Source organism: Aristolochia californica, unplaced genomic scaffold (assembly GCF_029961685.1).
Source record: "Aristolochia californica isolate CCGP_79_NKW_82.1479 unplaced genomic scaffold, dmAriCali1.0.hap1 SCAF_9, whole genome shotgun sequence".
Lineage (NCBI taxonomy): Eukaryota > Viridiplantae > Streptophyta > Magnoliopsida > Piperales > Aristolochiaceae > Aristolochia > Aristolochia californica.
In genome coordinates this window covers 533,422-554,139 of record NW_027182290.1, presented here as the reverse complement: position 1 = coordinate 554,139, position 20,718 = coordinate 533,422, and the positions used below count along the sequence as shown (strand labels likewise).

At 37.3% G+C, this 20,718-nt stretch overlaps 3 protein-coding genes across 5 annotated transcripts; all 3 read left to right on the top strand.

The window, feature by feature from the left end:
- The first annotated feature begins 61 nt into the window (after positions 1–61).
- On the top strand, positions 62–1,582 carry LOC137941306 (uncharacterized acetyltransferase At3g50280). Its single transcript, XM_068786655.1, has one exon. The coding sequence runs from the start codon at positions 79–81 to the stop codon at positions 1,405–1,407; it is 1,329 nt and encodes a 442-aa protein (XP_068642756.1). The 5' UTR covers positions 62–78; the 3' UTR covers positions 1,408–1,582.
- A 1,776-nt stretch (positions 1,583–3,358) lies between these two features.
- LOC137941951 (uncharacterized) lies at positions 3,359–4,753 on the top strand. 2 transcript variants are annotated; one of them, XM_068787579.1, is made up of 6 exons: positions 3,359–3,604; positions 3,679–3,777; positions 3,889–3,930; positions 4,023–4,152; positions 4,321–4,428; positions 4,511–4,753. In XM_068787579.1, exons 1-6 carry the CDS (start codon positions 3,389–3,391, stop codon positions 4,648–4,650), a joined length of 735 nt encoding a protein of 244 aa, XP_068643680.1. In that variant the 5' UTR covers positions 3,359–3,388; the 3' UTR covers positions 4,651–4,753. The 2 variants fall into 2 exon arrangements, with proteins under 2 accessions (XP_068643680.1, XP_068643681.1); XM_068787580.1 differs by lacking the exon at positions 3,889–3,930.
- Positions 4,754–5,545: 792 nt separating this feature from the next.
- Positions 5,546–19,646, top strand: LOC137940428 (pyridoxine/pyridoxamine 5'-phosphate oxidase 1, chloroplastic). Of its 2 annotated transcripts, none has more exons than XM_068785488.1 (14): positions 5,546–5,835; positions 5,921–6,130; positions 6,264–6,302; positions 7,528–7,695; positions 7,851–7,956; positions 8,046–8,212; positions 8,319–8,561; positions 8,640–8,728; positions 9,147–9,197; positions 9,305–9,395; positions 12,095–12,199; positions 12,357–12,427; positions 19,260–19,355; positions 19,437–19,646. In XM_068785488.1, the coding sequence occupies exons 1-14, from the start codon at positions 5,722–5,724 to the stop codon at positions 19,501–19,503; spliced, it is 1,617 nt and encodes a 538-aa protein (XP_068641589.1). In that variant the 5' UTR covers positions 5,546–5,721; the 3' UTR covers positions 19,504–19,646. The 2 variants fall into 2 exon arrangements, with proteins under 2 accessions (XP_068641589.1, XP_068641590.1); XM_068785489.1 differs by having other exon boundaries at positions 5,547–5,723.
- The last annotated feature ends 1,072 nt before the right edge of the window (positions 19,647–20,718 follow it).

Here is a 20,718-nt window from a genome sequence, read left to right as displayed (position 1 = left end):
GCGACTTCCTATTTAACATAATAAGCTCTTCAACTGGCTTTCTTTATCCCCTTCCGTTTCCATCTTCTGCGCATCAAAATGGTCTCCACTCCAGTTCAGCCCATCTCAACATGCTCCATCAACCCAGATCCTCCATTGGATCCCCAGCAGAATGCGATTATTAACCTTGCTCCATGGGACATAGCCATGCTTTCTGTTCATTACATCCAAAAGGGCCTTCTTTACCAAACCCCACCTCCCTCCGATCCCCCGCTTCTTAATCGTCTCAAAAGCTCCCTGGCTCGCACGCTGTCCGTCTTTTACCCTTTGGCAGGTCGCCTGGTTACCCAAAAAGGGTCCTCTAACGATGAGAATCGGTTGCTTGTTTTTATCGACTGTAATAATGGTGCCGCAGAGTTCATCCATGCCAAGGCTGATCTGGCCGTTTCGGATGTCCTCGACCCCACCGACGTGCCGGAGGTGGTGAAATCGTTCTTCCCCTACGGGGGTGCAATCAACTACGACGCTCACTCGTTGCCTCTTCTCTCTGTGCAGTTCACGGAACTGAGAGATGGGGTCTTCATCGGCTGCAATTTCAACCATGTTGTGGGTGACGGCACTGCTTTCACCAATTTCTTCAACGCATGGGACCAGATGGCTCGAAACGGCGAAATATCCCGCCAACCCATCATCGACCGTTTCTTCCTCAACTGCAAATCCCCTCTTTTTCTTCCCTTCTCCGACCTAAGCCAGCACCTCCACCGATTCGTTTCTCCACCGCTCCGAGAAAGAATGTTCCATTTCTCAGCAGAAGCCATAAAAAAACTCAAATCCAAGGCAAACGCGCAGCGGGACACAAGAGACATCTCTTCCTTCCAAGCCCTCAGCGCCCTTGTCTGGCAATGCATCACGCGAACCCGCCGGCACTTGACCATCGATCAAAAGACAACCTGCAGACTCGCAACCAACAACCGGTCGAGGCTGGATCCGCCTCTGAGTTCAGAGTACTTGGGTAACTGCATTCAGGTCGTGAGCGCAACCACCACAATCGGGGAGCTTCTCTCAAAAGACCTGGGCTGGGCGGCATGGCTACTCCACCTCAGCGTCATCGGCCACTCGGACGGGGTGGTGAGAGAAATGGTGAACAAGTGGCTGGAGGCGCCGCATATTTATAACCTCTCGATGTTCGATCCATGTAGTGTGATGATGGGCAGCTCTCCGAGGTTCGACTTGTACAGCTGCGAGTTCGGGTGCGGCAAGGCAGTGGCGGCTAGGAGCGGCTACGCCAACAAGTTCGATGGGAAGGTATCGGCGTATCCGGGAAGGGAAGGCGGAGGGAGCGTGGTTTTGGAGATATGTCTCCCGCCGGAGAGCATGGCGTTGCTGGAGTCGGATTCCCAATTCATGGAGGAAGTGACTTTCGATTAACGAGCATCGAATCATCTCAGATTGTTTTCTGGATATCACACTTCAATGGCAATTTGAGACGTCTGGTTGACCGCCGCCACTGCGAACAACCGAAAGCCAAAAAGATTCTTGAGTGCCCTTTGATTTTTTCAAAATATGTGAGCTTGGTTATGTCCACGTAGGTGTTTTTTTTTTTGTGGGGAATTTCACCAAAATAATTATTTAAAATAATTTATTTTGAAAAACAATAACCGGGGACTGTCCATTCATATACTAATTCCGACACATAAGCTCTAACGGCTTACATACCACCACATCATCAGTGCACTGAAGTAAGATAAACAGTTTGCCATGTCATTATTTTGCTAGGTCATTCTGCCATGTTAATTGCCACATTATTAAATGATAAAAAAATTAAATAATTTAAAAATAAAAAATACACTTTTTATTACCTTATATCTAAATTAATAAATTATTAAAAAATTAACTCTTACTTATTTAACACCATTTAATATCAATAAAAATATTTATTAATTAAAATTTTTTATCGTTACACATTTTATTACTTTATATTTTAAAAATAAAAAATAAAATAAGTATACTAATTAGATTTAAAATATTTAGAAATTTAAAATATTTATAAATTGAAAAAATATACAAAAAAATTATTTTAGAGTTTAAAAATACAATTTATTTGTATAATTTTTATCACATTATTTACAAAATAATAAATTATTAAAAATATATATTAGTCAATTAAAAATCTTACAACACCTTTTATTATCAATTAAAAATATTTATTAACTGAAAAAATATGAAAATTTTACTTGAGTTTAAAAAATAAATGTACTGGTACACTTTTTTTTACCTTATATTTAAAATAATAAGTTATAAAAAATCTTACTCTTACCATTTTAACACCTTTTTACTATTGATTTAAAAATTATTTTAATAAAAAAATTCGAAAATTTTAGTTTTGAGTTTAAAAATCAAATTTATCAATACGTTTTTTTCAAATTTATTATTACCTTATATTTAAAATAATTAAAAATAATAAATATATAATTAATTAAAAAATCTTACTCTTACTAATTTAACATATTTTATTATCGATTTAAAATATTTTATAATTTTTAAATTGAGTTGAGGCCGAGGTCGAGGCCGAGCGGTGGGGAGCGACGGCAGCAAGCACTGTGAGAGGGGAGAGGAGAGGAGAGGAGGTCAAGGTTGAGCGACGATAGCAAGAGGAGAGAGGCCAAGGCCAAGCGGGGATGAGAGGGCCAGAGGAGAGGGGGCAAGAGGAGAGGAGAGAAGGTCGAGGCTAAGCGACGACAGTAAGAAGAGAGAGGGAAATGCCACAGGAAACCGAGGCCGAGTGGTGGCAAGAAGGTGAGAGGAGAGGAGATGAGAAAGATGAGAGGGGAAATAAACAGTGTATTTGATTTTTTTATTTAAAAACAATATTTAATTTTTTATTTAATGACATAGCAGTTTACGTGGCAGATGACATGGTGAAATAATGATATGGCAGACGTATTCATCTAACTTCACTGAACTGATGATGTGGTGACATGTAAACAGTTAAAGTTTATGTGTTGTACACGTATGCATTGGACCGGTCAAAGTTAAGTATTTTTCAAAATAATTTGATGATGTTAATATTTTTCAAAATAAGTTGTTTTAAATAGTTGTTTTGGTAAAATTCCCTGTGTTTTTTTGTCCGGCACGATTTCAGGCCATTCAATAAGGTTAACTGCCGCTCTGATTTCTCAAACCGGCCGCGCAAAGAGACGTTCTTTTCCTGTCTCTGGAAATAACGCCGTGTTTAAATATAAAGCTCATTTTTGTAATAATGCCAATGACGAAGGGCATGTTCGTATACGAGTCTACTCTCAGCCTGGCTTTTCTTCCCGTCTTCTTCCGGCTATAAAAAAACGATGGTCCTCGCGTCTTGGACTCCAAACAACTTGGAGAGACGCGAGGCGGGAAGGAGCGTGCCGCGATGGGAAGCGACGAAGCAAGAAAGCTGAGGCTCCTCTGCCTTCACGGATTCCGCACGAGCGCGGAGATCATGAAAAAGCAGATCGGTAAATGGCCGCAGAGCGTCCTTGGGAAGCTCGATCTTGTCTTCGTCGATGCACCTTTCCCCGCCGAGGGAAAGTCCGATGTCGAGGGCATCTTTCCGCCTCCCTATTACGAGTGGTTTCAGTTTAACAAGGTCGGATTCCGAATTTCCGATTCCCGGCTTGCTGTTCTGATTTCCAAATTCACCAGATTTTGATTTCATTTCAGGAATTCACAGAGTACAGAAACTTCGACGCGTGCATCGCGTACATTGAAGAACAGATGATCAAACTCGGACCTTTCGATGGTCTCTTGGGTTTCTCACAGGTGGGCTTCTTATTTGTTTAATTGGCTTACGAGTGTGCAATGATTTTGCTACGTTAATTCATAGGATTCTTTCTTTGTTCTTTTTCTAATAAAAATTGAAGAAAATCTCAGGGAGCGATCCTGTCGGCTGGTTTCGCGGGGCTTCAGGCAAATGTAGAGAACTGTAACTTAGCTTTTCAATGGCCATTTCGGAGACTTACTGAATACGAATTCTAATTTGACCATTTTCATGGCTTCTCTTTTAGGGACTGGCTCTCACAAGAGTTCCAAAACTCGAGTGCCTCATAATTATCAGCGGTGCGAAATTTGCTAACCCCACTGTGGCGGAGAACGCTTACTCGTCCCCGATTCACGTGCCGTCCCTCCACTTTCTAGGTATTACTTTTCGTAATTCCTGTCGTTTATAATTTACAGTTAGACTCAGATGCGTCGACCTACATCCATGGGGAAATTCGCCATTTTTGGCTGACCCAGGGGAGATTCGTTATATATGTTTGCTCTCAATTGACACAAACCCACCTTAAACTGTTTGTGTGTGATCAGGTGAGACTGATTTCTTGAAGCCATACGGGAAAAAGCTGCTGGAATCATTCGTGGATCCTGTAGTAATTTATCATCCCAAGGGCCACACTGTGCCAAGACTAGTATCCCGTTAGTTATAAATCTCTCAAGTATTATATAAGTTACAATCATATTGAACAAACTGTGAATATTGTTTGCGATCTCGGTTCAGATGACAAGAGCGAGGAGACGATGCTTGACTTCATCGAAGGTCTTCAGAACTCGTCGTCGGAAGGCGCAACAGTGACTGCCAGAGCAGAAACGAAACTTGTGACTATCGCTGCTGAATCTAATTATGTTGGGGATGCCTGAACTTTGTCGTCGTGCACGGCTATTTATTAAACAGATCAGCGATTGGGGGATTCTTTTTTGTAAATTTTTATATATTTGAAATCTCAATCCTCTTAATTGTGAATGGGGTAGTGTGAATTGAACCTGACCCATGGTAAAAGAATTTAATGAAATATATGGAGCTACCGTTTTTTATACAAACGTGGGCTTTTAGGGTACAAAGAACAAAGAAAATTACAAAATGCAAGTCTTAGAAGGTCTATTGAAACCAGGTATGAATATAAGAGGGATTGGCCTGGTCGATATTAAATTTTTTTAACACTCCCCCGCACGTTGCCATTTGTGGCTCATGGAAATAGGTGGGAGCAAGACTCAAACTTGGGACTAACCTTACTCTGATACCATATTGAAACCATTTGCGCTAAAAGGTTCGAACCTTTTAGGAAAAGCAACCGCACGGATCTAATATAAGGACTGACCTAATCGATACAAATAAATATTCCAACAAGGTCTTTTAGCTATAAACCTTAGACAACAACAAATCCCTTACCGATTTTTATATATGGGTCTACTACCCACACTTATACCCTCTCTAGCATCCAGCCCCAATAGAACAAATAGATGGGCTTGCCATATAGACCAATACCGATAAGGCACAAATGGATGACCTTGAGATGAAACTTGTGTCATGATAAATTTGAGTTTGGTTCTATCCCAAAATAATTAGTCACTGAAAAGACCTATTATTCAAGCTTATAAAACAATAAATCACAAAATTTCTTAATGACTCGATGTTGCTTGTGTGATATGTCCTCTTACGACCTCTCCCTTTATTTCTCTTTATTCCCCACAAATCCCTTTCTTCATTTTATTCAAACAGATTGGAGAGCCTTGTTTTACTTTGTCAAGTTGTTTCTTGTACCTTCAGTGGGTCCTCTTCCAGAGAATCTGCGATCAGCGATAACGCTCCCGCTTCCACAATCTTACACTCTTCACACATCGGAGTTCACGTCGACATCCAGCGGCACTGTGGAAAAGAATGAATCTCGTTCGACCTGCGATTGACGAGGAGGGACGGCTCCGATCCATAAAATGTTCGTATGGCCGGTTATAAGAAAAAGGATGTCTTCATGCCTTCTCCCCAACCTCCCTGTCTACAAAATTTTTGCCTTCTCTGCTCAACCATCTAATCCTTCTTTTTTGTCGGTAAATGTGTCTCGCTTTCTTCCTTCTATTTCACATTTCTTCTGACCAACGGGAGCATCAATTTGTGTTGTATTGTCCGTCACAGAGCGTGTCGAGCTCGATTTCAAGCTCATTTTCTCGTAATTTCTGCCGACGATCGCGTTTTGACGTACCGAGCGCAATGGGTGATAAAGCTATTTCATCTCTTGGAAATTTATCGAATCCTGACAACATATCCTATCTCACACAACGAGAAGCTGCTGAAGTTGATGAAATCCTTATGGGACCACTTGGATTTAGTGTTGATCAGTTAATGGTAAGTCTGATTTGATCTTCCGCCTTGTAATACTAGTATTATTCTTCGAATAAGCTTTTTGTTCTACGTTTCTCTCATTAATGTTCATTTTTTTTTTTTTTTTATATTCTGCTATTGGTTGGTCCTTTTTCAGGAACTGGCAGGGTTGAGTGTTGCGACTTCCATTGCTGAGGTGCCGTTTCGGTTCATTGAGTTTATTTCTGTTGTTTCCTTATTCGACTTTATTGATGGTCTAGCTCCGAAACTGTTGCATATCTGGTTTAAATTAACTGGTCGATACACTAAACTTTGACTATTTGAGGTCTATCTCTTCTCCTAACTAATAACCATTTAAATTCATTTTTTTTGTTGAGATTTACTTATGTGCCACTAATACATCTTTAAAAGAAAAAATAATGTGCCACTACTACTGCTCCTCACTTCCAAGCTTAAATAAATAAGTCCAAGACGCAGAAAATATAAATGAGAAAAAAGGGGCATAAACCGGGCCTAACAGAATAAATGCCCTGCTTCAAAACCGTGTTAAAATTGGGGCTAGGTCCATCCAAAATGACTAAGCCCAAAGTTTGGAGGCCTATTCCCAAGTAATAAGTGCCGGAGCTGGCTTTCTGTCTAGTGTATCATTTTAGCATATATAGTCTTGGATTCAAAATCTATGCCCAGGCCCAACTAATGGTGTGGTCAAATTTTGGTCTAGCCAGATTGTAACCCATTTATATGAACAATTCGAGTTATACTGACTGGATCCTCTTCCATTGCTGGGACTTGGGGGAGCAGTTAAATGTTTTATTGGCAGAGTTAAATGCTATCTATGATATTACATGTTTTATCCTTTCTTAAAATTTTAAACTATTTTATTCCTTTTTGTTATATTTTTTAAAACTTGAGGAGCCTTCTTAAGCATCTTGAATTCTTGCATGCCACTCCCATCCCTTCTCCTCCACTTAAAGTAGGTATGCTCTTTTTGCAACACATTTATGATTTTGCAGATTAAACTGATTCCTATTTTTGGAAAAATGAAAAAGACTTCAAGTGATCCTCTTAGTGTAGTTGATTGCATATTGGGGGTCCAAGTTATCATCATGGATTACCAAAACTTTTAAATTTTGTTGGATTTTTTTTTCTTTTTAATTTTCTGTTTAATATCTAACAGAGAATAAACCTCAGAACTATGGAACTGGTAGAATTTCTGAAGCCGATATCCAAGTTTGTCTAGCTTCTTATGGTTTCCTGGGATATCTTTGAGCGTTTCAGTGTTTGCTTGCGCATGTTAGTTCTTTTTTTATAGCTTATGTACTTATAAAAGGAAAAAAAAAAGATTGATTTGAAAAGTAATTAACTTAGTGACATCTCTGCTTTTTAATTCACTATTTGTTTGAAAATCTCATTTTTGTTAGGTCTATCGAGCAAGTGAATACAATCGTGTTCTTGCTATTTGTGGACCAGGAAACAATGGCGGTGATGGCCTTGTGGCTGCTCGTCATCTGCATCACTTTGGATATAAGCCTTTTGTGTGCTATCCAAAGCGTACCTCCAAGCCTCTTTACACTGGTCTTGTGACACAGGTATTGTATTCCCTGTTAAATCATATTGAACAAAAAAGAACCAAAGAGGAAATAAATCTACTGATGCATAAAAGTTATTTTTACTGTGTTAAATTTATCTATATTGCATCAAATTTGTATGCCTATTTATCTTCTCAATTTTTTTACTTTTGTAGCTAGAATCACTTTCTGTCCCATTCTTGTCAGTAGATGACCTTCCTGTGGATCTAGCAAATGATTTTGACATCCTCATTGATGCTATGTTTGGGTTCTCATTCCATGGTAAATGCTAATCCAAATGTTATCTTAAACAAAAATGTTATCTTAAACAAAGTTCTGAAAGTTTAGCACATAATGTTCAACATATTCAGGTCAACCAAGACCACCTTTTGATGATCTCATCCAAAAGATGGTATCCTTGCATAACTATGGTGGTGTGCACCAGAAAGCAGCTGTAATTGTCTCAGTTGATATACCTTCCGGTTGGCATGTAGAAGGAGGTGATATAGATGGAGATGGGATTAGGCCTGACATGCTTGTAAGTGTCTAACAATTGCTATAACAGAATCTTTAGTTGAAGGAACATTTCTGATAGATACATCAAGCATAAAGTATTTTTTATTTTCAAAATGTGCTATTCATAGGTTTCATTAACAGCTCCAAAACTATGTGCAAAGAAATTCTCTGGAGCCCATCATTTCCTTGGTGGTAGATTTGTGCCACCAGCCATTGCTGAGAAGTTCAAGCTTCAGCTTCCACCTTATCCTGGAACTTCCATGTGTGTGCGTATTGGGAAACCTCCAGCAGTTGACATTTCAGCTTTAAGAGAAAACTATATATCACCAGAGTTTCTTGAGGATCAGGTGGAGGCTAATCCTATAGATCAGGTATGGTAAAACACTTTTTTTGAGGATTTGTTTTCTGAATGAACTTTTGCTCTTGTTCATGGAAGATGTCTCCTGCAGTTCCGAAAATGGTTTGATGATGCAATATCCTTTGGTTTGAGAGAACCAAATGCAATGGCTCTGTCAACAGCTGGCAAAGATGGAAAACCGTAAGACTGCTTCGATTTTTCTTGGATTTTCATGTATAGGACTTATCTAATTGCATGTTTTTATAATCAACCTATATGTGTAGAAAATGTGTAATATGGAAGATCAAGTACTTGTTTTGTAAAAAATGATAATTTTGCAGACTCTCTCGCACAGAAGAGCTACAAGCAAGATGGCTGTACTTACATACAATAGTACTAACTACACTTAAGGCAGACATCAAGAATTGTGTGAAACAGAATAAATAGATGCAGAAACCGCTTATATTTACTATAAGACTAGTGGGAAGTAAAGCTTGTTATCTTCTCAGATTTGTCTGTAGCACTATGATGTTTCTTGGTTATGATGTATTCTCCTCTCAGACTTGTTCTGAAGTATCATGACTTATCTTAGCTGTGGAATTTTTTTTTCTGATTGCAGCTCTTCACGGATGGTTTTGCTTAAAGGGATTGATGAGCAAGGTTTTGTTTGGTATGTATCTCTCTCCAATTATTGTTACCTTACTAGTAAAATGTTTATTCATGTTTAGTGAAATAATCTGGGATAACATTCTAATGCCATCTTTCCTCTCATCTTAGGTATACCAATTATGAAAGTAGAAAAGGCCATCAAATATCTGAAAATCCTCAAGCTGCACTTCTTTTCTATTGGGATGCTCTAAATCGCCAGGTGTGCATAATTATACCCTTTTGTATAGGATTGCAGCCTGTTTCCTGGAAAGGTTTCAAAAGTTCTGGATTTGTTAGAACTTATTATAATGTTTTCATGATGGACCATTGGAGTTTCTAACAGATCAGCATGGTCGTTCCTCAAAGAAGACATTTTTAAGGTGGTTTTCAAAAAATATTGTTTAGATTTGCAACTCTCTGTTATAATGAATTTTATTGAAGCAAACGTCCAAAATCTCTTAGATATCATATTGCTACCTCTAATGTTTCACTTCTGTATGAGCTCTGTATCTCATTTGCCCCTTGTGGGGTTCATTTTGATTGCTTCTGTTTCTTACCCAATAATTGTCATTTTCCTGTGCCCCACCAAATTTTGTTTTACTCCCCTCTTTTTATTAGTGATTCAAACTGGTAAATCATGGAGCAGACCAATCAGTTATGAAGCTTGCTTCATAGTACTCTATCAATTTCTTTTGCAAAATCATTCATATAAAATTCTTAAATAGTTACTTTTCAAAATAAAATGCAAAATAGTTGCAGTTAATCTGTCTTAGAAAAAATACCTTGGTTGGAACATCAATCTAATAAAGTAGGCATAAACATGGCCTGAGTCCACCTAGTACGACAAAAATTATAAGGGATTGAAGAAAAAATTCTGAAATTTTATTCATGTTGAACTGATCAAATGCAAGGAATTTATACAGCTAGGTATTGCTATTCTAGGAAATCAGGAATGCCTTACAAGCTTCACTCTGAAATATTGTTTATGCATACTTGATCTGAGAGGTAGACAGCTGTCTGAGAGAGTGGTGCCTTTTGCCATTTTATTTAGCATGCAAATTGACAACTCTAGCAGTTTCTGTGTGGTGGAATTTCAAGTATAATTGTGGTGACTTTTAAATTTTTTCATATTTTCCTACTTATAGAGTAGCCTTATTATCTATTTTGAACAACTTTCTTTTTTTGTTTTTGTTTTTGAGAACGGTGATACTTTTATTGATTGAAAACTTCAAATAAGATAGTGTACATCAATAAGATAAACAGTGGATACAATTTTCCTTAATACTATGGGGTCAGGGAGGAGCCACAAACTAGGGGCTCCCTTTTTATCGAGCTGGTCTGAAAGTGAGTTAACTGATCTAAGCTTATGCTTCCATTGAATCTGCCATGAGCTTGTGAGTTGAGTAATTTCATTGCATAAGTAGAAGAAATAAAAAAGTGAAGTTGGCTGTTTTGAACAACATGAAGAAATACAACAGTAGCATAGTATCTACAATGAGTTAACAGCTCCGTTTACTTTAGTTTATAAACGATCAGGAAAATTTTGTGGAGTGGGGAAGATTGGTGAAATGAAAGAAAGGTGCATTTAAAGTTGATGATGGTATGGGTATGCTAATTGGTTGTTTTGGTTGATGACTAATATCAAATGCTTTCTTTTAAGCATTACTGATTGCCTATGGACGTTGTGAATTGGGTCCAAGGCCTATCCCAAAATGACTAGTCAACTTAGGAAGCCTCTTTTCCAACTAATAAACTCAAGATCTTTTGTACTCACTAATCCATTTGAGACTATTCCTTAACACTCCTCACGTGTTGGCCCTCTTTTGTAGCTCTACAAGTAGATGATTTTAGTTGTAGGCCTTCTTTTGTGGTTCTACAAGTGGATAGTTTAGGTGTAGACCCTCTTTTGTGGCTCTACAAATGAATAGTTTAGGTGTAGGCCATTTTTTGTGGCTCTACAAGTCGATAGTTTAGGTGTAGGCCCTCTTTTGTGGCTTTACAAGTGGGTAGTTTAGGTGCAGGCCCACATATGAGTACCCGTTCTCATACACCATGTGAAGTTGGGTCCAAGGCCCTTCGCACGATGACTAGCTATTTTGGGATAGGCCTTGAACCCAACTTCACATGGTATCAGAGCAGGTACTCATATGTGGGCCTACACCTAAACTATCCACTTATAGAGCCATAAGTACAAAGATCTCGAGTTTATTAGTTGGGAAAGAGGTTTCCTAACTTGGTTAGCCATTTTGGGATTGGCCTTGGACCCAACTTAACAAACGTAACTAGACATTAGTAGAAGTAACATGCATGTAGTGTAAATATATGTTTATCTAAAAAACAAGATAAAAAATGAGTGCAGTTAATGAAATTTGATAGAATTTCTCTTCTCCAGTTTTCACCGATTGAGCTTGTATGGATAATATAAGAACAGTGAAAAGATATTGAAGGGAAATGTAAGAAATACTCTTTCTTGACAGAAGAAGAACAAAGAAGAAGAAGATGAAAGTCTATAGGGAGAATTTGCAAGATATAGTCTAGCACTTTAATGTTCTATATAATGTTCTACATAATGTGTATCAGGCATTGTTGTGGAGGAAAACCCTTTTTGCTAGGTATTGTACTCTTTTTCCTCTGTTAATAGTCAATACATCTTTTTTTCAAAAAAAGTAAATTATAATGTATGTCAGTGCATGCCAATTTGACCACTGTGTAATTTATTCATTTGAAGCAATTATAAAAATAAAGAGAAGGAGAATTGGTTAGTTTATATCCTTGAGATAGTCATTGTCATCATCGTAAACATCATCAATGATATTTTGGTGTCTTTCATAAAAAAAAAAAATCATAAAAAAAGGATATTTTGGTGTCTGCAGTTTTGGGAACTTGGTGAAATTTAATAATTTCTCATCTTGATTTTAGGTAAGAGTAGAAGGAATAGTGGAGAAAGTTTCTGAAGAGGAATCTGATAAATATTTCCATAGTCGACCTCGAGGAAGTCAGATTGGGGCAATAGTTAGCCAGCAGGTCTTGTGTTTTTGTTCTCTTTGCTTGCATTTAAAGCATGTGAACTTGTCTCATTTAAAAAGAAAGCATGTGAACTTGTCTCATTTAAAAAGAAAACATGTTAACTAGTCATTATTTATGTCAAAAGAAATTTCTCACAGAATTGCTTGTTTTTCAGAGCTCTCTTGTACCTGGGAGGCATCTACTTCACCAAGAACATAAAGAGCTGGAGGACAAATTTTCTGATGGGTCAGTTTAGAAAATGTTTAGACTTGTCAGCATAAAAGATAGGAGAATGTTTTTAATTTCTTGATAATTCGTCAAATTATTAGGTTGTAATCTCTTGATAGAGAACACAATAATTGCAATGTCCAGGAATTATAGGTCAACATGAAGTTTTAGACTATTTACATAATAGTTTCATTTTCAGTTTATTAGTTGATAGAAGTTAGAACATCAGTGTGTTTCTTATTCTATGTTTATTTCTGATTGGAATTTTATATTTAGAAATTCAAAGTATATTAGCTGTAGGAAACTTATTCATTTTCTGTTTTAAAGTGTTTTAAGATTCTTTTTAGTACTAAAACTTCTACTGATTAATGGGCTATTTAAGGAAGTCTGCTGGTTATTAGAAAACTAGCTAGACAACTCTTTTTTTTTTCTGTCATATCTTATGTTTCTCTTTTATTTTTATTTGTTTACACGGTATTAGAGCATTAGGACTACTCTTCAAATAAAAAAATAAAAAAATTAGAGCATTAGGTCTGATCAAAATTTTCTAAAAAGATCTTTTAATGAAATTATTTAAAAAGCTGAAGAAGGAAAACGTGATGGGCATCAGAGGAAGATGGATGCCTTGCTAATCTGTTATGTCAGTTATCTGCTCCTGTATTCTCTTGTTAATATCTTTTCTTCTAGATGTTTATTCTCTTCGCTTATTTCTTGTTTCTTATTAATAGATAATTGGAACAACAGAAAAAGAAAGGGAAAGTGAGAGAAAAGTAAAGGAGAGTTGTCTGACTGGTTTCAAATGATCAACAGGCCTCAAATAGATTGTTGATTAGTATGATATGGGACCAAAAATCAATAGGACTCATAATGCTAATATACTTTGATTTTCTAAATAAAAGATAACTTAGGAACTGATATTGAATGGGAAGCATGCTTACATTGTGCATACATTTGATTGTATTTGGACTCATGTCCCAAGACCGGCCAATTCTGTAGCTGACTCTTTTGTCAAGCAAGGAGTCTCCTTCAAATCCCTTGTTGTTAAGGGGGCCTCCCTTGCCTAGGTTGCCTTTGTTTGTTTTGTTTTGGCTTTCGCTTGAATAAAATTTCACACTTCTCAAAAAAAAAAAAAAAAAAGACATGCTAACATGTTAATGCTTATCAACTAATAAACTGATTATGAAACCGTTTTCTATAAATAGACTAAGACTTGTAGTTGACTGTAATTTTGGAACATTACTATTCTATTATATCTCTAATATTCCTCAAGCTGGAGAATACATAACATGGAGTCAAAGCTTGAAAGAAGCTGGCTCAAATGAAGCATGTTGAGGAAACAAATAACCCTCAGTTATTACTTGATCTTTAACTTTGTGGGCCTTAACTTCAAATTGTTGCTTGATATTTAGCTTCTACACCCTTTCTCCTTCCAGCTGAAGAAGAAGTACCTGAATGACAGAACAGAACCTATGAAGATAGGAAGATTCAGCTGGCCGAAAGGAAAGAATTAAGATGAAGAGATATGCTTGTGAACCCTATTTAGAAAGGAGCACATAATTTAAAGGTGGAGATGAGAGTAAAAAATAGAAATAAACAATCAACAGAATATAAATGATGAGCATGAACAGCAAGTAGTTGTCAAAGTCACTTTAGTAGAAGAACTCAAATAGGCAATATGGAAGTTCAGCCCGCTAATAACCTGTTAAGTTGAAAAATATTCATCTTAAAAACCTGGGACTGAAAGTGATCAAATTAAGAAGGGAATTTAATATCCCCAGATAAAAATTGGAAGGAACAAGATTGGTAACTTGGTTTGTACAGAAAAAAATGATTTTGAATTCATAGCCAAGATTATGTTCCAATAATAAAGAAAGAAAATACCTAGGTTTTTGAGCTTACCAGATTCAAAGACAACATTTTCCTTTGATCATTTGGCAAAGTGCTAAATTGAGATAAATATCAATTATATACAAGATTATCTCATTTGGTCACCCCAAAGTAAAAGAGAAAACATCATTGAGGGAGAAAACAAGATGAAAATGGATTTGAGCAATCATCTTTTCAAAAGAAAGATGAATTTGGGGAATGGAAACAAGAAATAAAAATCAAATATAGAAGATCTGGGAGATTCTCAAGAAAAAAAGATTCAAATTCTCTTTAATTTAATGCAGAAGTAATTGTATAACTCAGGGATATGGGAAGGAATTTTATTTTACTTTATAAAATAAGGATCGAACCAATTTATTGAACAACTGCAGGAAACCATAACATAAAGTTCTCTTAGAAAACCACTACCTGAAGTTTTTTTCTTCTCGAAGCTTAAATCAACTTGGCTTATCTTTCGGTCCCTACTTTTGTTTACATATCTTTTATGTTCTAACCTGACATGGTATTTACTTCTGCTCCATATTATCTTCTATTACAGATCAGTTCCTTAACTTTTCATTACTCTATTAAATCCTTAAAAGAAGATTTTTCTCTTTGTCTCTAATTTTAGTAAGTGTTTGTAATGATTTATATCTTTTTATTCTTGAATTGCTCTATAGCCTTCTAACTTTGGCCAAAACTTATGGTGGCTTTCTCTTTATCTTGGGGTTTCTAAAGAAAACTGTTTCCATGACTAAATTTAGAGGCTTATGTGGATTGAGCCTTTGGTGATTGATTGAAGGAAACTATTTTCTGTGAGATCAATTCTTAAGTGTTTCTTTAATCCTGAAGCTCCATGATCTTGGTTCTAAATTCTTTTTTTTTTTTTTTTTAACCTAGTTATTACTCTCCATGATATAAAATTGTCTTCTTTATTTAGAATTTGATCGAATCCTTTATCTAAGTACCTTTGTTCAATCTCTAGTAGGTTGGGTTTTGTTTGGGATTCTTGGGTATTTTTTCCAACTTCAATGGGTTATAAGTGGCCAAGATTACTCATATTTTTTGTTTGAATTATTTCTACCTAGTATTTTTTTTCTCACTGCTTTGTTCCAATTCATTGTTTATAACATTATCTACTTCTTTGTTTCACCTCCCCTTCTATATCATGTTTGTCCTCTGGTTTGGGTTTTTGTAAGCTCTTCACTTCCTCTTTTGTTTTAGCCTATCGAATATTGTGATCAACTATAGTTCAGATACTTCCTGTAAGTTGGATTTGCTATCTAGTGAGAGATTATGAGGGTGACCCCCTGGATTAAGTGTGACTCCAAGATCGTGATTAGATGGTGCTCGACCCCCTCTGATCCTCCGTGGAGGCATTGACAGACTTTTCATGAGATCCTAAATCTCTCCTCTTGTATCAACGTTTCTTGGTTTCATGTTCCTCATTCAGCTAATTCTGTGGCTGACTCTTATGCTAGGTATGGGGTCACCCTTCACTCCCTTGTTGGTTTTGGCTCCCACTTGCCTAGGTTATAAACCTGTTTTGTTTGCTTGACTTTGACCTTTAATGAAATCTCACCTTTGAAACAACGAAATGCAAAGCTAGATATATAATATGAAGATTGCTTAACCCCTAAACATGTCTTTCACACTAACTTCTAGATAAAATTACAAAAGTTCTGGAACATGCTTCACTCATATCTTTTTTGTTCCTAGCTGGGACTCCATGTTACATACTCTCAGCTGTAGGGGGAGTCTTAAACATATAGTAAATTTTTTTTGGAAAAGTGATTGGGATTTCATTAGAAGAGATACAAATAGCTAACACTACAATTAGTGTAAACCGAGGTGAGCCATCTTTGGCTAGATTACATGAAAGTGATTACATAACTGAGAATATGACAAATACATAAAAGCAAGCTTTGGGTGAACTAATTGAGACAAATGATCTTATGTGTTAGAGAAGAGCCTTTGGACAGATGACATAACTGCTAGAAGAGCCTTCTTTACTGTTAAAAAAACAGAAAAGAGCCTTCTTTGGCTAGGCTATCAGCAGTGATATTTGCTGACTCAGGTGTCTGCACTGCAGAAATGGCAAGGAATTGAGCTTTATCAAAGACTTCATCCACATAAGGAAATAGTTAAATAAAAAGAGGCAATAATCTTCTAGAGCTTTTCATTTGGGGTACCGGCTAATGAATTGGGTTTAGGGTTTAGGGTTTAGTCATCTTCCACCAGATGGGAGGATCTGAATCTCTTTATCAAAATCTGGATGATGTATGGGAGAGTTAGTGTCTCAGCAAGGAGTGAGTCACCTAGAGCAATAGGACCAACAAAAGATAACATTTTTTTTCCCTGACTGTGGTGAAACTTGAACCCAAGACCTCACATGAGAAACCCCCCTATGTGACCATTGAGGCAAAGGCCCTAGTCACTAGGACAAACATGGTTTTACCTTATGTTCCTGGAATACTCCTCCAAAACTTGCATGGCCAGGCTCCCTCAGACACTGCTATCAAAATTTAGCATACTGGAGGAGGGATCCGTGCAGTGATAGTCATGGGTCGAGAGAGTGAAAGAGGCAATGAGCAGTTTTTGCTAGTGGAGCTCTGAAATTGGAAGAATTCCCCCACATATAGAAGAATTGTACTGTTCAAGATATATTATTCAACTAGTAAGTCTTAATCTATTTATAGAAAGTAATCTTGTTGCCACTTTATTATTATTATTATTATTGAAAAGTGATGAGATTTAGAGAAAATAGAAGAGAGGAAGAAGGGGTAAGATAGGAGAGAAAATGGAGAAGCAGCAGGTGACAGCTGCACTTGGATTGGCGCTCTAAACTCGAGCCTAATCCCCCTTTTATTTTACTTAAGTGACCTTCACAGAAATGGTAAAAACGCCCTCAGGTGCAAGTGTATGCCTATATCTCTTACATTACATATCAGAATTGAATGAAATTTAAGGCATAGATAAAAAAAAGAAGTAATCTAACAAATTGGTACTGCTGTAACTCCTATGTGTGATGGTGAAATCACCAAATTGCCCATGTGAACAATTATTATTATTACTACTACTACTACTATTATTATTATTATTATTATTATTGTTTTGAGACAAACTGAGGTGATCTCTTAACAGAGAGCTCCCAAGGGGAGATACAAGCAGGTGAGAATGAAAATAGAAAAAGAAATAAGTACATGAGAAAATATTCTAACTAAAAGAAAAGACTAGTTTGGAGGGAGAACCTCCCACAATAAGTTGTTGACAGAAGTACTGCTCCCAGCGAAAGAATCATCTAGGCCATTGACACTTACTTGAAGAATCATAGCAAAGACGAGAAATGTCCTGAGTCTTGTCAAGTGTATAAAATGACCCAGGCGCTTTTATCCACAAGGCAAGTTGATCACAGTCGCCAAGTCCCCTTCCCCTGTAAGGGAGTAAGAATAAATGCTCCCTGTAGATCTTGAGCCCTTGACATGGACCTTTGATTCAATGGTCAAATGGGGGTTTTATAGTTTGAGGTCTTTGGTTCAAATCTCACCAAGGGATAAAGGAGCATGTGTGCTTGTATAATCTACATTCAAAAAGAAAAAAGAAAAAAAAGAAGGGCCCTTGTTTTCAGTTTATTAGTTTATAGAAGTCAGACTACTAGTATATTTCTTTTTCATGTCAGCTTTTAAGTTAAAATGTTACATTTAGAAAGACAAAGTATATTAGCTTTAGGAGCCTTAATGTGTTCCGTTCCTGATAGTTTTTGCATTCCTTATTGTACTGAATCTTCTACTACAATTAGTGTCTCGAAAAGGTCAAAGTCTTCTAAAAAATACCCTGACAGCTCTTATGTTCTTCTCTCACTTTCTTCTCCGTTTCTCTTAAATTTTCAATTCTTTAGTTCTCTCATGAACTATGTAATCTTAATTACCAACATTTCTGAAATATTCGTTGGTAGCAACTTTCACTCTTAGTAGAATGTTCTGATTCAGCATTTTATGTTCCAACTGTTGTACGTGCTTTTATGGTAGAAAAGTAAGGTCAAGAGTCAAAATATTCCACAACTTGCTCAGGAGTTGAATGCATTTATCATACCTTTAGTTCTGGGCAACTTTCGTGTTCATTTGTAGGAAGCTTCAGTGGTACACCCTATACACAGTGAACTTGTTTGGGCAGGTTAGACCCACCAATTGAGCAGTTCATAGTGGGCAACCATGAGCAAACCATCTTGTTAATTAGATGATTCTATCCAATATCAGTGGCTGGGGTTGCCTTGCCAACCTAAGGTTCATATTCAGTCCATACTCCATAACATTGAAAGGTGATGAAAGTTTTGAACCATGAACTTTACCGGGGAAATTTGGTTGTAAAATCCAATAGATGCTTTATGCCATATATTCTTTGCAGAGTTATGTTGTGATGAGACTGGTTGGCCCGAATTTGCAGTAGCAACTTCTCAATTGATTATTAAGAGAGTTGCTTGGCTTAGACCAATGTCTGATGTAAGAGCAATCAGATGTCTAAAACCTAATAACTGAAGTTGTCATCAGTTCTAATTTCTCTATTATTTTTGGGATTTTTTTTAATTTTTATGGATTGATAGAAAAAATGCTAAGACAACATTTTGATATATACTAAATTGTAAAAAATCCTATACTAGAGTGGACAACCGACACCTTATGTTGTTTTCTCAGTCTCTGAGTTGCAGTCTGGTCCTTGGTGCTTTGTTAGTTTTGTCAAGGAGATCGAATATTTAAGTCAGCTCCATGGCATTACTTGAATTCATGTTGATTTGTTAAATTGAAGAGTGAATCTGGTTGATTGATGCGGCAGAACCAATTAGGGATTTGCCCCTTTTATAGTTTATGTAAATTTTTTTTTATGTTGTATAATATTTGAAAATTTTGTTTATTAATATGATGTGGTAAAGTTCTTGTCCCTAACTGCTTTTATTTATTTTTATTCTTAAATCTTTTTCAACATACAGAAGCTTGATTCCTAGACCCGAGCATTGGGGAGGCTACAGGCTTAAGCCAAAATCAATTGAGTTTTGGCAAGGACAACAGTCTCGCCTTCACGACAGGTAAATTCATCTCTTGATTCTTTCTGAAGAGCTAATTCGTGATCTACCCATTGCAATCTATCTTGACAATTTTGTTATCAGGTTGCTTTATACTCCAACGGAAGCTGATGGAAGGCAAGTGTGGAAGATTGTTCGCCTCGCACCATGACTACTACATCCAGTCTCTGCGTTATGAGCACGATATTTATTGGCTTTGTAATAACGAGGCTGTTCATAACAAGCGCTTGGAAAACCATTCTCTAAACAATGCAAAAGGAAAAGAACGTCCAGCCGGGGCTGGTTTGAATTTAATGATTTTTTTGTTAAATGTGAAGCATTTGATTACTCATCTCAAAAGCTCATTTCTTCGGAGAGGGGAGGGGAGGGGCCCGCCGGCTCATGTATGTCCAATTTTAGTGGGGGAGGTAAAAAAGCAAGCACTCACCTTTGATTCAGCGTGCTAGCTCAGGTGATGCTGGACTCTACAAATATCCTAGTTCTTTTCGTCTGCTTAGCTTCACTTTGCTGAAGCATGCATTACTTGATGCTGATTTGCTCTGGAACGCATGAACCAGACACTGGACAACTGTGCAGGTTGTTTTTTACTCTAAAATAAGGAGTCATTGGCTGATTCAATGATCCGATCTGATGCACCGAATCACCACCAAATCCCAAGTTGGGGAAATTTGTCTGTGCACATGGACGCCAAATTGCGGATGAATGATCACAACATCCCAGTCAAATAGGGATCAAAACTTTGTGGCTGCTTCGAGTTTCCAGTGGGAGCCACAGGAAAGATTTCCTCTTCTACATGCCATAAGGCCCAGTTGCGGTCAGAGTCCCATGTAGGCTGCTTCAGTTTACGTCTCTGTTCTTATCTCCAATAATTGGCGTTGAGTACATTGGGGACAATTTCATGGATGAGGCTTTGGATCATCCCCAGCCGTTGGTGCCGTGCCTAGTTGTCACCATTCAGCTAGCCAGGAAAATGCTGAAGATTTTCAAGGTAGTAGGGAGCACAAAAGTAAGTCTTGTAGCCGAAGAAACAAATCTCTATGTTTATCAGTGGCTGCTCTTGGGCACATAATGCAGGTTCTGGCAAATAGGCACTCTTGTCAATTCTCCACCGGCCTAATCCCAACAAAAAACAATCCTAGCCTAGTAACTCTTACTTTCAGTGATCTCCTTGTCCACTTGGTTAGGTAAAGGGCTGAAAGAGAACGAAAAAGGACCCACTGTGAGGCCTCTAGATTGTGTTCCAGGCTGCTTTTGACCGTTTTTTTTAAACCCATCCTGCTTTATTGAAAGTTTCTTGAAAGGAGACTAGACACAAACAGGTGGATAACCTGCTGCAGTTTCAGCTTTTTCCCAGCTGAAAGAGGAG

Coding starts and splice junctions, on each gene's coding strand:
- LOC137941306 (XM_068786655.1), top strand. CDS start 79: ATGGTCTCCACTCCAGTTCAGCCCATCTCAACATGCTCCATCAACCCA.
- LOC137941951 (XM_068787579.1), top strand. CDS start 3,389: ATGGGAAGCGACGAAGCAAGAAAGCTGAGGCTCCTCTGCCTTCACGGA. Junction 3,605..3,678: donor AGTGGTTTCAGTTTAACAAG/GTCGGATTCCGA, acceptor ATTTCATTTCAG/GAATTCACAGAGTACAGAAA. Junction 3,778..3,888: donor GTCTCTTGGGTTTCTCACAG/GTGGGCTTCTTA, acceptor AGAAAATCTCAG/GGAGCGATCCTGTCGGCTGG.
- LOC137940428 (XM_068785488.1), top strand. CDS start 5,722: ATGTTCGTATGGCCGGTTATAAGAAAAAGGATGTCTTCATGCCTTCTC. Junction 5,836..5,920: donor CTAATCCTTCTTTTTTGTCG/GTAAATGTGTCT, acceptor TGTCCGTCACAG/AGCGTGTCGAGCTCGATTTC. Junction 6,303..7,527: donor TTGCGACTTCCATTGCTGAG/GTGCCGTTTCGG, acceptor CATTTTTGTTAG/GTCTATCGAGCAAGTGAATA.